Source organism: Tympanuchus pallidicinctus, unplaced genomic scaffold (genome assembly GCF_026119805.1).
Source record: "Tympanuchus pallidicinctus isolate F22 unplaced genomic scaffold, pur_lepc_1.0 scaffold11, whole genome shotgun sequence".
Classification (NCBI taxonomy): domain Eukaryota; kingdom Metazoa; phylum Chordata; class Aves; order Galliformes; family Phasianidae; genus Tympanuchus; species Tympanuchus pallidicinctus.
Genome location: NW_026294627.1, coordinates 11,264,353 through 11,281,041, shown reverse-complemented (window position 1 = coordinate 11,281,041; position 16,689 = coordinate 11,264,353). Strand labels below are relative to the sequence as shown.

Genomic DNA, 16,689 nt, shown 5'->3' with positions numbered 1-16,689 from the left:
AGGATGATTTAAATCTCATCATAGCAAACAGCTACCCTAAACACACTGCTTAATCTCCTTCTTCTCATCTTTCAGAAAAAGGGAAGTACTGTTTTCTCAGTGAGAGCAGATCAGGTCTAAGGGTGTGGGAGATTCCACCCACTCCCCCAGCCATTTCATCAACAATAACACAGTGATGGATGAGAGTGACGGGCACTTCCGAACTGCCAGTGTGAGCACTTCATGTATTTACTACACAGCTAATTTCTTCACTAATACTTCTCCATCCAGACACTGAGATGCATGATATGGATGAAAATTCTAAGGTTTGAAAATGCACATAAACATCAAGGAAAAGAACATTTTATCTATTTTCAGATTCCCGTATTCTCTCTCTGTTCCACACAGCTGAGCAGCTGAAGTATTTGGTATCACACACTAGAGAAAAGCCTAAGAGAAGCTGTCTTAGATATAAAACAATGACAATTTTTTTATTAGTGACTTTAAAACACAATGGTTGCAAGTAGCAAAATCTGTTCACCTCAGTAAGAGATTATATACTCTCTGGAAATAACAACAGAATTAATGTTTCAAAAACTTACTAAAAAATGCATAAAGCTAACTAGTGTGTAAGAACATATTTTTGCAGTAAAACTGTTAATTCTACCAAAAATGTTGTGCCATAGTATTGCATAGTTTATAGCTGCACAAATATTTTCAATTGCAGAATAAAAAGCTCAGTGAATCCTGAAAGACTTTTTATGATTGAATTAAACTGTATCTTGCATTAGGTGTTCAAAAGTTGCTGCAGTCCTCTACTACAGTTGTGATCTGAGATAAAGAAACTAAATACAAGAACAAAGAGAAAGATCTCTGTAGGGAATGTTTTCAAATTTAAGCTATACAAATCGGTGTCTTTCTAAAATAGAAGAATAAATAATGCTTCGTTGGTTATTTATTAACTTTCATGTTTGGCTAAATTATATTTTTAACCTCTGCTTGAACTTAACCAAACAAGGAAAAACCACATACCCAGAGATTTCTGTACCAGGTCAAATTTAAGAACTAACTCTGGAATTCCCAAATGGGAAAAGCAAAGCCAACCAAACCAAACAGACGATAAAAAGAAGTTATCCATGTTAGGCTATTTCTTGTTTAAACTATAGATTGCACCAGAAAGATGACTAGGTTAAATACAGGAGAAAAATTGTAATTGCTGAATAAAACCCAACTCTGTATCTTTAGCAGGTAAGCTTAAACTACTACATCTAGAGGGTGTAAGAAGAGCTGCAACAAAAGACAAAACCAAAGCAATTCAAGCACTTTTGCTCCAGAGGTTGAAAACAGAGTTTATTCTTCATTGTATATGATTTTATTGTCCTTGTAAAACAGAACTCACGAGGACAAAAGTTCCAGTTGAGACAGCCTCCAGAAATAGGTTCAGAACAAAAGGATAAAGATGTCCTTCTTGAAATGCACAGTCACTTTTAGCTACTTGTGTAAATTTAGTTCACATACACTTATTTTGTTGTATTGTGCAGTTTCATCATTTCACACAGAAAACTCCTAATCATTCCAATTACATAATTATGTACTTCGTTTTGTTTTTGTAGCTTGCTATGCAATGATAGCGAATGCCAAATTTTCTGCTGAAAATGCATAACAAGTACTATGTATATAGACCTCAAAAAACATCCAAGAATTATTAATTCTTTTAGTGGTCAATAACTGCTCAGAAATAAAACTGAAAATCCCAAACATTTCATTAGGTTTCATCTCTAAGAATATTATCAGATGATAAGGAAGCAAAAATGTTTGTAACATATATTATCTCTTTGTTTTCTAGATTTGCATATCTGTTCTCATAGAATCACAGAATCACAAGGTTAGAAAGGACCTACAAGGTCATCCAGTCCAGCCGTCCTCCCATCACCATTGCCACCACAAGCACTAAGCCACATCTCACAGCTCCTCATCCAGGCGCCTCTTGAACACTGCCAGGGACGGCGACTCCACCACCTCCCTGGGCAGCCATTCCAGTGCCTGACCACTCTCTGAGAGAAAAAGTTCTTCCTTATGTCTAATCTAAACCTCCTCTGGTACAACGCGGCCATTTCCCTGTGTCCTGTTTGCCTGGGATAAGAGGCCAAACTCCTCTTCACCACAGCCTCCCTTCAGGAAGTTGTAGAGAGCAATGAGGTCTCCCCTGAGCCTCCTCTTCTCCAGGCTGAACAATCCCAGCTCCCTCAGCCACTCCTCATAAGACTTGTGCTTCAGACCCCTCACCAGTTTTGTTGCCCTTCTCTGGACACATTCCAGGGCCTCGGTGTCTTTCTTGTACTGAGGGGAATACATAAGTACAATTTATTTTATCATCTGCTGCCTCTATTAACTTATGTCCCTTATAGATGAAATCTAACCCCAGCCTATCCACACACTTGGCACTTTAGGAAAGGGAATACTTATCAGGAGTTACAGAGGTCACTTGTATGTCTTAGGCCTCAGAACAGCTGTGGCAAACAATTTCATGTTGGTAACACACTAAAACAAAGACAAAACATGACCCCGAGGAAACTTTGATGATGACAGTGAAGGAACAACATTGCAGTAAGTAAAATTTTAAGAGAAGCTGACAAGTGAATTCTCTGCCACTGCAATCTGTCAGGACTCCATTACACCAAAGGGCTGCTCTGTGTGCATTTGACATTTTCTGCAGAAATGCTGACAGCTCACAGCTCCAAGAGGTGAATAAGGATGCTCGTCTAAAGATGAACGCTGTAGAAGCATTACCTGTTCTGAAAATCCAGGCTCCTCATTTCTCTCTTTACTTGCAATTTTTGGTGTTTTTGACTGTGGCTTATTTACAGGAATTCTTTGTGTGTTATATGAAAATAATGCTCTCCCTCACATTCATCATGAAGCGGAAGACATCTATGTTCATGATGATACAAAGTGCAAAGCCAATGGGGTACATAAACACCTTGACTGACTTTGAGCTCATCAAGTATTTCTTTTTCCAGTAGTTAGTTCATTTTATTCAAAGGAGATTGCAGTGCAAATGCCTCAGTAGCAATCATAATCACTTCATATACACTTTTATAGCCATATTAGAAAAGTGAACATTAATTAGAAGCTTTGTATTTCCACTATAATCATGACATTGTTTAAGCTAGTCACACATTTACTACTCAACATTTGGCATACAAACTAAGGAAGAGGTTATCAGAGAAACTGCCTCTTAGAAAGGACATGCTTGTGCTTAAAAGGGTTTAGAATTAACAGCTTTTCAACCTCAAAGTTCTGTTGTTGGTGAGGAGTAAAGAGTTCTTGCCACAGCACAGGAAGGGAAGTTTCATTTAAATAAACTGTTTTGAATAAACTTTTGTAGTGGAATGTAGAAATTAAACTGGAATGGTAAAGTCCATTAGAAAATTAATAATGCTGCCAGTGCATGTTTGAAAGACATGTAAAATTAATGGCACTACACTATGTCGATTTCACAGAAGATTTGGGCTGAGCCAGTAAAGCAAATCCCATTGAGGAAGGACTTTGGTGCTTGTGTTACACAAAAGATTCAGAATACTCCACCAAACCCACCAAAGAAGCTATGGAGCACAGGATGACCAGAGAAAAACTTCCTACCAATACCCTGTCTTTCCTGGACTAATTCCAGCTTCTCTCTCCCCCACCTCATCTCGGAAACAGAAACTAGCTATGAACTGATTATTTAACAGGACTGGATCTGTTTGTCTGAAAAGCTCTCAAAGGATGCTACAAACACAATCTCTTAACTCCTTGCAATGAAAAGAACTCCTTTCAAAACTCTTAGGCCATGCAGCACTTCAGTAATTGATGCTGAAAGACTTTGAAGGCAAAGTGACCTGAATGCTCATTATCAGGGTTTTGAATCTTAACTTACAGATGTAATGAAGTCCTGAGACAAGTGTACAAGACCGTGTAGGGAATGTATTCAGCCATATATTTCTCTCTGTTGCTCTCTGTGAGCAAATACAGCATTCCTGTACTGAGTGCTTGTTCTCAGGATCTCTGCTCCAGATGCTTAATTATCTCACGGACTAACACAGTCCTTCAGCCCCAGAAATGGAATTTATAATACTACTTCTTAGATATTATTTACATTATCAAATGATTAAATGTTGAGATTCTGGGGATCACAATGCAGGAGTTCTCTTTTTATTTCTAATCCGTTCATAAATTTTCTTTCAGGAAGTGGCACCTATTGTGAAAATTTAAGAGAAGTCATATAAAAACTGTATGGAAAAGTAACCTGAAAACTATCAGAAGGCAAAATTTAGAAGAATTAAGCTCACATATGCAGCATAAATTGTAAGGCTACTTAACTCAGTTGCTTTATAGTTGTTTAAATGTTATACATAAAATGCAAGGACATTGTTTAATGAGCAGATTCCTAATTGTTTATCCATCTATGTTACATTATATTCCATGTCATTTTGGTTATCCCAAAAAGGAGAAAGGAAATCAACTAATTCCCATCCACTTACACTTTTTGGAATTTGCAGATTGCAGGATAAATGTTTTAAAAAAGATTTTGTAGATAAAGCTATTTCTAGACAGCATTTTAAACAGAAAGGAAAGCAAATAACTATAAGGTTTTCTACCAAATTATAGCAAAGAAATAGTCTTCTCTCTCTCACTTATGTTTAAGGTTTCAATGATGGGATATTTTCCAGAAAATGTTTCCATCGAGATCTGATGTGTGGTGAAAGGAGGGAAGAACAGCTGATGGAAGAAAGCGTTTCTTCATCTTCTGTAAAAATCAGAATCCGCCTTTGCATCCTTATTCGGATCCTGATGCAATGCATACAAATAAGGCAAAGCTGACAGATTGAATCAACTGGAGCTGTAACACCAGAAACAAATACAATAATACTATCTGAGCAGTACAGACACCTCCAAAAACACTCACAGCCATACTGTGTGTGAATAGTATTTTCTGAATTATTTGGAGTTCAGATCTCTCTGACTTGCAAAAAAATTACTATAAATTCATTATAAATTTTATTTATGAATTTAAATGCTATAAAAATGAGAATTACCCTTTCTTTTGCAAATGTAAATACATTGCAATGATAGAACAGTTTTGCACCTATTTCCATACCATCTTGTGTACTTCACAGCAGTAGCCATGGTAAGAGGTGAGTTTACATCAGCAAATCCTAAAGGCCAGCTATACAAATGCTCTTCTAATACACATTTATGCCTCTTTAGAGACAAATTTATCTAACTAAATTTCATGTAATTGCCAGCACTCATGGCATGTTTCATTTATCTCATCACTTAAACTAGTTACTGACTGTTACACATTACCTGCTTTACAAATCTCAGTTTTTTTATCAGATATTTTTCAAGTCAAATATTCCTCTTAAAAACTTTGCAGAATATGATTTATAAGAATACGGGTCATAGTTTTGGCCAATGAAATGTAAAAGATTTCAGCTTCTACCTTCCCCTAAAAAAAGCCTACTGAATTCCTGAGCTGATATTTATGTGCTTATTTTGACACTATCTGAAAGCATAATTATGTTGTCTGTTAAGAGATCTGTCAGCCTCCTCGGACCCAGCTGTTCTGTTTGTTCCTGTCCTCTGAATTCGGAGTGTCTGGTTTAAAGCTTTGTCTCCCAGCTGGTGACTCATGCTTCCTTATGGAGATGTGCAACTACCAGGCATAAACTGCACATCGACCTCAAGCTACAAAGTCCTACAGCAGTGCTGTAGGGTTTGATAAGAATTAATATAGTACTAAATTGAAAGAGGTGACCAAGTTGCTTGGTTGCTAGGCCACCACGACCTACCAGGATAGAAGATGAAAATTTGAAGAAAATGGTTACATTTTACTATGCTTCCCACTTCACAAATAGGGGTTTATTTCTGGTAAAATGAAAAAGAAAAAAGAAAACCAAAGCACAGCTCTGTCATCTTCAAAGTCGAAGTTCTCCAGACAGTGATACTTCAATCTTGGTGGGAAAGCAAGAGATCTCCCAACTTTCCCTTGACACACTGGTATATGCTCTTTCTGACACGACCAAATTATCATAATTAAAAATAAATGTCAGACCAGAATGCACAATTTTTTTATTTTCCACTCCCATCTTGAAAGCAAACGTTTTATTATTGCTATAACTGAAGTAAACTACAGAGCAGATACTGATGTTTTTCCTTCTGTTCCTGTCCTTTTTCTACATTGATGAACATTTTACTTTATTCCAATAAAACAAGTCACTTCAGAAAGATTCTGAGGTACAGGAAAAATCACTTAGTGCATATCTATACATATTTGGATGCATATGAATATAAAAAAACGAAGGCATGGTAATGAACAATAGCTGTTCTTTTGAAAACTTCCATGCATAGAGAGGAGGTGCAGGTATAAGGTGACAATTCTCCATGTCTCTCTTTTTATGCTTTGTGATGAATGTTGTGTGTATAACGATCACAACGTTCCCACAGAGTCCTACTGATGTATTAATCTACCACTGAAACAAAGCCTTTCTGTAGTGAAAATGCTGTTTCAGTACAAATCCTCTACTGCCATCAGTTAAAGTAGGGCTTTCTTGAGGCAAGGTGTTCTTCAAATCACTGAACAGCCAGATTGTTAGATATGAAGCTTCTAATGTCATTTTCTACACAACTTGGAACAAAGTACTACTTTACCTTAAAAACGACTACTTGGAGGAATATATAACCAAAACAAGTCCAAGTATCTAGGCAGAGTAAGTTAGTCTAGAGATAAATTTCAATTTGATTAGCAGCCCTTACAGCAAATGTGAACTTATTTTGAATCAGGTAATAATGTGGAAGATAATGGTATGTTGCAATACTGGTTGAAAGCCAATAAAAACTGCAGTCCCTGATCTTGCTAAAAGAAAACTAGTAGAGAAATCACTTGAGTTTGTTATAAAATTCAAGTAACCAATATAAGAGATGTTAACATTCACAGTTAAAAGCTAAAGAAGGTCAGAATGTTTTGGTTTAAGGTGACTGCAGAAAGCTTCAAGTGTCCCCAAACCAAATTCTGAATTCTACTCGGATTCCACTTTATCCTAACCCTCCCCTTGAAATCTTCTTTTCCTGCTAACTAGCCCTGACCATTCTAGAATGTCATGACTCTTGGGAGAGATTTTGTACTTTGACACTCCTTTTTTCCATGCTGGCCTTGCCTATGCCTCTGAAGAATTTGAATGATACAATACATACTGCAAAAGGAACCCTTGTTTATCTCATTCCAGTCATAACAGAAAAGCACCTGAAAATGAATTCAGTGATTCCATCAGCTCACAGGATCACAGAATTGCAGGGGTTGGAATGGACCTCAAGAGATCACCAAATTCAAGTGCTGCTAAAGCAGGTGCCCTGTGCTTCTGCATATTACTTGATGCATTTTCATTTCACAGACACAGTCCAACCTCAAAAACCAAGGGACGCAAACAGCTAACACTGCAGGGCAGCTCATTCATGCAAGCAGGGCTATGTCCATACATGTCCAATAGATGTCCAAACATCTATTGCTTTCACTCACTGTAACATCACAGCTATTCTTCTGTATTTCCCAGATGCTTACTTAATCCTACACATAGCATGAATAAACACATACCATATAAGAGAATACAAAATGTTACCGGATTAGACATAAGCCTCGTGGTTCAGTTTGCAGTTTCTGAGAAATTCTATGTGTTCTAGTCCCTGCTTCAATAATGAATATAAAAAAAATAATAAATAATAACTTCAATAAACAGAGAATAATTTACTCCACGAGGAACCATGGAAGGACCAATAATGAGTACTTCAACAGCTGCACAATATGCTTGAAAACAAAAGGAGAACCAAAGTAAAATTTCTGTTTCAAATCAGTCAGAAGAGGAATCTGCATTTGGATTTCACCGACCCTGCTTGAATAACCTAATTATAGTCATCTGGAGGAAGGAAAAGGAAAATGTAGTCTCCATCTTGTCATCTATACCTATTTTGTTTGTGAATTCATTCTTCCAAGTATTTTGTTTAAAAAGTGCAATGATAGAGATAAAATGTCAGTCAAACAATTTTTTCAACTATAATGTGCTTTTCTGGAATAACATAAAAAATACTAAACTGATCAAAACAGTTTTAGATGGTCACTGAATTGAAGAGGTGATAAAAAGACAAAGATACATGAATCAAATTATTCCTGAGCACAGCTGAACCATTCCGAAGGGAACTTTCTAAATTATTCAGTTCAAGGCAGGTGCTAGAAATGGAAAATTTCAACATGTACAGTTAACATTTGGCAAAATGATATGCAGTCGTGGGTTATGTCTTCCAGACAAAAGCTGCAGCAGCCTAGCTAAAGACACTGCTATCAGATCAAACTTAAAGATTTTATTTATGCCTGAAAAGCAAACAGAAAAGTATTGTGCAACAAAACCTTTGATTGTGAATGAACATTAATAATATTAATGTCTTCAAGATGGAGCAAATTTCTGGACATAAATAATAATTTGATATATTGGCTCAGTAGTAACTGTTGCACAAAATATAAACTATCGCTCTCAATGTTTTAAGCTCAATAGTTTTGGAGAATGGTGGAAAAACCTTGCCTTACTGCTGAAACTGTACAAATCTTTGGGGTTGGAAAGCAGGGAACACACCAAATCTACTGGTAAGATTCTACATAGAACTTTATTGCCCTTTAGGAAAGAAAAGAATTTTAAGAATCCTTCTAATCCTGCTGGGCCTGTAAAAACAGAAACATAGAGGTCAAAGGATGTCAATGAATGGTTAGACTGCAAAGCATGTCTCAGTGCAATACTTTGACATCCATTTTGGAAAGGCAAGTGCTGTTGAAATGGCTTTGGACAACAGACAGTAACAAGGCTGCTGAAGACCATTCATGGCAGTAACATTAGGAAGAGCGTTATAAATACTGCTTCAGTTTGCAGAAAGTCATAACACACATGCACACTGCCCAGTCCCACTATTACACATCCAAACCTCAGACGTTAGAAAAATGACAACAGCTTTCTTGACTATTTTTCTAATCAGATTCCAAAACATGAAATTTAAAGAAAGCACAAACGTTTCAAGTATAAGTAGATAGAACTTGAAACTATTTGTCAGAGGGAAGAAGCTGAGCAACCCCTAGTGGTGCTAGAAAAAATAAATTCTGAAAAAAACAGCAACACTTTGGATAGGATCAAAGCATTTCCAAAAATACACAAATTTGAAAACACATTAATTTGTGAATTCCTATATTACATTCTGTGTCTAAAGCTGATTACAGAGCATAAGAATGAGCATTAATCAATAGCTTTTCTAGTACAAACTGTACCATCTGCCTCTTCAACTTTTCTGAAGTCTACTCCAGCTGAGTGAGATTTTCTCTATTGGCCATCACCTTCTCAAGGTTCTCACAAACACCCATTGGAACAAAGTGGGTACAATGTGCTTGGAAAGGCCAAGATCAGAGAACTCCAAATATAAGAGCTGCACTCAGTTCTTCAAAAGTTTTCCATACAGATGCATTAAAAGGAAAAGCCCTTGCTCTGTTGCTACTAAAGATCCCACATCTCCAGCCATTGTCAATGTAAAAATGATTGCTCCTCATTATGTTAAGGTGATTTCAGGTCCACAAATCCATGCACCAGTAGATAATATTATAGAAATATGAGTGAGATCAAACTTATATACTTGTTTTTGGAAAAAAAAAAAGAAAAAAAAGTAACATTAAAGAAAATACTTCCAAAATCAAAGACAACATTGACTGACCTAAAGTCACACTTAAAAGCACAGCTGAAAGAAATTATTTTGAATCTCATATATTCTTGATTTTCACTGTATTTCTAAAGTAGCTTTTGAAATTGATTTGCATTCTAAAAGTGAACATGGGCACAAAGTTAAGGAGTATTCTGGGCTTTTTACAAGAGCACCTGCGTCTGTACCAAAGATGACAATAATAGACATAGAATCCCAAGAGACATTAAGTGAATGCACAGGAAATCACCACTGATCACTGGGAAAGAAAAATAATTAACTCAACCTTTGATCTACCATAGTTGTATTGCTACAGCACTGTAGCAACCAGCAAAGCAGAAACTTATGTGAGTTAGTGGAAGCTGCCAATTTAAGGTTGGAGCCACCAGAGGACCCTGTACAGACTAAAGCCTGGCAGCTACTCCAGAGCCAGGAATTCTGATATACAAATCTTAGGTTCTTAGAAAAAGACAGCATGACTGACATCTTTGAGGTATTCATGGAAAAATCCTTACAAACATTTTTAAAGACTTCTGAATTCTCACTGAGTATTTGCAAAGTCATGCTATGAATTATCTATTGGTACAGAAGGTGCAGAGCGCTCGAATTGTTAAGTTGTGCTTAACAGCTCTCATTTTTATTCCATTCAAGAAAGTTCACATTATATTTAAAAAGCATTCTTTAATAAGCCAGATAAAAATATCATACCTCCAAGTTGCTGAGACGCTGTTTTTCAAGCTGCTGCTGCATTTCTTTCAGATTTTTCTGGAATAGAAGTCGGTTATTATCCACACTTGTTCTGCTGCTCTCCTGCATTGTTTTGTCCACGCCAACCATTGCTGAAATCTGCTCCTGATGTGAATAATCCTTCCTTGATGCCGATGAGTATGAAGTGTCATCTATGGTTCTTGATGAAAGTGAAAAAATTATTACTTTGGCTTATTTCTATGTGCCAACTATACACTTTCAAGTACGTTGCTTTCCAAAAGTAAACATCATCAATAAATGCCTGGCATGTGAAGGACAGCGGAACTACGTGTAACTCCAAGTGGTGCTGTTTGTACTGTCCTGTGTTAAAACTGTCCAGCACTTTCCATTTTAAATCTTCTCTAATTTATAAATTGTCAGAGTTGTGATTGGATTGTTGGGTGACTGCCTCAGGCTGAATTAGTCTGGAAAATGTCAGCCAACAGTTTGGTCATCTGCAGGACTGGAATGTGGAAGTCTTTTGGTTTTGTTTTTGTTTTTGTTTCTTTTAAGAAGGAAAATGGCCTTTCTTCTTGAATTTTTTTTTTTTTTCTTACACGTGGCTGGTTTATATAGAAGATGACTATATACTGATGCTGTCAGACATTCCCTTACTTCAAATAGCAAAAAGGCTTAACTGTATCTGAAGAGCCCAACTCTACTGATAACCTGCAATGGCATTAATGTGTGACATTAAGGTATTTGCTACCTGAAATAAAAGTCCGCAGAGTAACTACTGTAGATGGGTACTGTGGTCAAGGTGAGCTCAGATGAGGATTGTGGAAATCATAGGTTTACAGAGGTTGAGAATTATCTAGAACCGTAGGTCTGGCTGACACTGGGAATTAAAACCAAGATGCATGGGAAACCAAATGACAAGTAAATGTGCAGTCAGAGACTGGGAAAGCAGGAAATCTATAGCAAGATACATTCAAGAACAAAATGTGGACAGAACTGGAACAAGGCTGGGTAAGATCACTAGGAATAGGAATTGAGTCCTAGAAAATGACAGGCAAAAACTAGGCAGCTATCAAGAATGACAAAACCAAGAAACAAGTACCTTTAGTGAATAGAAAATGCAGGAGTTGGATTTGGTGATCCTTATGGGTCCCTTCCAACTTGGGATATTCTATGATTCTGTGATAAGGCAATGCATCTTAGAAAAAGTGCTCAGGGAGAGCGAAGTATTGATTTCAAATGGTGCGTGATGTAAGAAGAAATTACAGGGTAAATTGTTATATGCAAACTGCACTATCTTTGAGTCCAAAGAGTAAAATCAGGATGAGAATAAGAAAGCAACCTGACAGAATGCTTTATTCTTCATAGAATAGCTTGGTGACAATGGCAGTCTGAATCAGGCATAACTGAATGTGGACTAGGTTCACCCTGCCCATTCCCAAAATTCCCCTGAAGAGAAAAGATTTGTGTCATCAGCTCTTCTGCTATTTTATGTAGTGGATGCAAACAACTTAACGATGTTTCATAATATTTTCATTGGAACAGTCCACAGAAGCACTTCCTTTCCACAGAGGCAGTAATCATCTGCTGTTTTTCGAACACAGTAGGCAACTTACTTCTGTTGATCATCATAGTAAATGTTTATGCTTACCTGCAGGCAGTTTTATTTCTGCTTGGCAAGCACAATCCTGATGTTAAAACTGATCCTTTAATTTGTTCAAGAGCTTCCTTTAACTGAAAAGCTGCTTTTGTCTGGACTGGAGGTATTAACAGAAAAAAACAAATTGGAAAAAAATCTTGAAATTAGAATATTTTACCATGATGTTTTGGTTAAAATTCTTAAGTTTGGAGAGCCTAAATTCAGACTGTTACAATAAACTCAGGGTTTTATCATTGTTAGGCATGCTGGAACATCTCTAGTTTCTGTGAAACAAGGTACAGTCTGTTTAAATCTTTATAGTAATGAATTTATTCAGCAGTTCTGATATTTGGTTTTAGACTACACAACTGAGAAAGTAGGTGGTTAAAATATCCAGCACTAACTTTGTTTTTACACCATGATTATTACGGTCATTCACTAAGCCAAAGTTATGGCTTGCAAGCATTTTACAGAGGCCAAATTGTGACTTAGGAATTGAAGCAGTGGGGAAAGAAAAAGTCCAGATTGGCCCAAGGTGTTGCTTCTTACAAATAAAGAAAGGTAAGACAGAAAGGGGCAGAGACAGAATTACTATTAAGAAAACCAACAAAAAGATTGTGATTCATCATGTTGCTACACAGTCTAGTCTGTGAGGAGAGCTCCGAAGAAGCCCTAAAACAGTACTGTCCTGTTTTGTTATTTTATTCTGACATTTGATCTTGAAGTCAGAGACGTTACCTCACAGCTGGCACAACTGCAGTTGGAGGAGTAAATCCTCCAACTGGAGTTGAAGAATTACTAAGTATTATACCATATCTTCAGAGTTTCAACACTGGAAAGTTGACTGGAAGTCAGACTTGGCTGAAGCTATTCAGAACTCCTGCCAATCTGCACTCATTCCAACGAAGAAAGCAGGAATTGAGTTGCAGTGATCACTTCTTTCCAGCAGTGAAAGTACAGCTCAAAAAGCTGACTAATTCAGCAAAAGTTATATAATACATTAATATACACTAGGACTGCCTTTTCCTAATGATAAACAAAAGGCATATGCTTGAATATTTTGTATTCAGGGCTTCAAATAGGGAACCATCCGAATAACTCACAATGACTTCTAACATCTTACACAAAACTCTGAAATTACAGTGTTATAAGCAATAAAGACCCTGCAGCAAAACAAGCGGAGAAAAAAAAGGGAGCTGCAATACCTCTGGGAGATGATTGCATGCTGCGATTGGAATGGAGTGAAATATCTCAGTTTTTAGAAAAAAAGAAAACACCAGCCCTTATTACTTCATTTGTTTTACCCACTGTTGTCATACATATCAAATCCGTGCTTCTTGTCAGTTATGTTCTGCTGACACTAATTAATTCAATGAATTTGAGTGAAGTTGATTGTTCTATTTGGTTTCAATAAAGTTCTATTAATTAAAAAATAAACAACACACTATACTGTGAACAATGAACATTTTCATTTACAAACCTATCTGCTTGTGTTGGGAAGCAGGAAGACGAGCACGCTGAAACTTCTCAGTTGTTTCCCAAAATTTGATTTTCCTTTGTTGCAAGACTTGTTCTCTAAATCTTCGTTCTTTTTCTTCTTTTTGCTTCTGTCTTTCTTCAAAGGCTCTGTATTTAAGAAGAAAAATTAGATGATATTTATGCTTTCTAATTACATTTGCAATAATATCAGCAACTTGCCTATTATCTGGTGGTGTTTGAACAAAAGCTTGTCCATGAATTAAATGCTACAAACCTCAACACAACTGAATTATTATAGTCAATATGAACCTAAATGGGACGGTGGGTGACAAAAGAAATGCACTATAATATTTTTATTTTCTTAGCTTCAGCCAGAGATGTAATGATTTCTTATATGGGAATTAACATGCAGGCTCATTCAGCTCATCACTGATGTCACTTTCACCACATTCCTTACATTACCACATAAATGTGTAACAGTGGGCAAACAAACAGGATGATGAACTTCAACTACTGTGTGTCTGTAACTTTCAAGAGCTTAAGAGTTGTTATCCAGAAGCAGGACACAAGAGCAAGAGCTTTAACCTAGAAATATGTAGGAATTGTACTGACATCCAATGGTTGGGAAAGACAGTCAGTTCAGTAGGACAGAATGGGATCCAAAGCTCTAATTGATCCTCTCGGTTCTCAATACCATACATGCTTAAAATGTGTCCTTCTGCTGACTGGAAAGCAAAGCAGGATCCAGTTGAAAACAAGCATCACCACAAAGCTTACCTCCTGTAGGCACAAGCTTGATGAATGTGGAATTTTCATTCCTGCTGACAAATGCATCAGCTTTTGCTGACAAACTTACATTGGCTCCTTGAGTGAAATCTACCCTCTACCTGTAACCTTATTGGCACAGTGCCTGCATAGGCAAACTATTACATAAACACATAACTTATCAAATTCAACCTCTACAAAGTCTGCCATGCAGGGATCACTACAACAGAGCTACTCTGTGACTCAGGCTTTTTTATTTATTCTTCCTTTTTCTTCCAAGGGAAAAAGTTTGAACTGGGAAAACAAACAGAAAAATAATTTGAAACAGGTACTTTTTGTTTTTAGAAGCTTAAAGGCTGTAATTGCACAAAAAAAAAAAAAAAAAAAAAAAAAAGGAAAAGAGCCAACAACTAATTCCCAAATACTCCCTTTTACAGGCAGATCCTCTTTAGTGCACTTGAAAGACAAAGCGTAGCAGACATTTCTGCTATTTTGAAAATTTCTGTAGGTCTGGTTGTCAAAACACACTGAAACTAAAACCAAATCTCCCAGTTTTGTGGACCAATTATTGCATTTCGTTAGTAGAAAGTGATGACAAAAGATGCACTCCTATAAAATTGGAAAAGCACTGTGAAGAGATTCCATGCAGCTACTCAAACCTGAAGTCACATATTTGCTTTTCTGATACCATGGCTATAATTATAAATGCACTTAACACTCTCCTCCTATGATGAGGAGAACAAGAGGTTGTTATATATGATCTTCCAGCAAGGTGGACTGATTTGACTTGAAGCATGGCATGAGGCCCTAACAGCAGTTATCCAAGAACAGACCAAATCTGCAGAGAAATACAAGCATAAAGGACACAACAATTTGGTTCAAGCTTCACAGGAGCTTTAATTGTTCATACACTCCAGAAATTTCAGTACTAGAACTAGAATTTACTGTCAACTTTTAGTATTCTGATATTCACTAATGGTAAATACAGAAATCTACACTATTGAAACCCCTTATCCTGACTGAAAATATAGGAAAATCACAATAGAAGAAACAGATTTGCTTATCCTAGGAAGTATTTTAAAAACATTCTTCTACATCTCCTTAATTTTTCCAGAAGTTGCTCACTAAGGCCTTCAGTTGAACTGTAGCAGTTAAATTCAGATGTGGGAAATTATACAACTTTGTGCCTGGAATAATTCCAGAGTATAACTCCAAAAAGGAATGAGTAAATTCTGACAGAGTCTTTCACTATTGATTTTTTTTAAAGGATTCTGGAATATGACATAGCTGCACTGTTTCACATTCCTTATATTTGGAATCACCACTACTCATCATGATCTCTGTTTGGCTTGGAGAAAGACACGAGGCAGAAATGCATTAGAGATATTCTATGAAGTCTGTGTCATTAACTTCTTGACCTCACAGAATGTAAGTTGGGAAATCCAGGTGCATTATGTAAAAGAAATAATTCTACAAATGCACAGTGACATCTTACAGGAAAGTACTGCAAAACAAATGTTTGTTCATCTACTTGCCTTAAGCCACCAGCTTAGGTAACACTGGCAAAAGAAAGTGGCTTTAAGATGAGGAGTTACCACAAGAATTTCCTGACTGGTGTTCTTTTAACCTGTTTTTTTCTGTCCTATTAACAACCCAGTGGTGCAGCAATTTCTGCAATGGCTGCCCAAATGTTTATAGCAAATGTGGAATATAAAGCTTAAAAGATTTAGCAGTTTCGCATACACAGACATTACGTGGAAGGTATTTTCAAGCTAAAACCAGTATAACCAGATGGTGAAACTATTTCCTTGTTAATGTAACTAACTTATCTTCACAGTGAAGTGATGGATGCTACATTTGCAGGTGGACTGAATGCTTATTACTACCTAAATGCTTATTTCTGCACAGTGCACATGGAATGCTATGAAATGAGCTGTTTGATGCCGAGATGATATTCATTGGGATACAATTACTCACTGCCATAGCTTCTTTGCAGATCAGTGCATGTTAATTTTAAAATTGATGTAGATGGGTATGCATACAGTTGATGATGACTACGGCAAGATCAAGAAAAGGGCAAAATGGGGTGTTACACTCTAAATCTCAAGTGAAATACTTACCAGGACCATAGGAACATAGATTAATTGTATTTCCTCATCTCCTCTGATTATCGTGTGCTGAATAAGGACTGCCCAAAATTGCTGTAAGGGCTTCAGAAAGATCAACCCTGAGGGCTCACAGAAAGCTGTCTTCCAAAATGCCCTAATGGTTCACAGCAGAATTGACCACACTACCCAGCAATTTGTTCCACTCCAAATCATATTTACTAGCAAAAAGGAAACACTCCTCACATAAAG

At 36.8% G+C, this 16,689-nt stretch overlaps 1 protein-coding gene across 1 annotated transcript in view; it reads right to left on the bottom strand.

The window, feature by feature from the left end:
* CEP126 (centrosomal protein 126) overlaps nt 1–16,689 on the bottom strand; it is a 36,369-nt gene that overhangs the window by 11,765 nt on the left and 7,915 nt on the right. Inside the window, exons 2-3 of the mRNA XM_052671397.1 lie at nt 12,101–12,245; nt 10,453–10,651 (exon numbers count right to left, since the gene is read on the bottom strand). Of these exons, the coding sequence (XP_052527357.1) occupies nt 10,453–10,651; nt 12,101–12,245 (344 nt within the window). The remainder of the gene's footprint in view (nt 1–10,452; nt 10,652–12,100; nt 12,246–16,689) is intronic.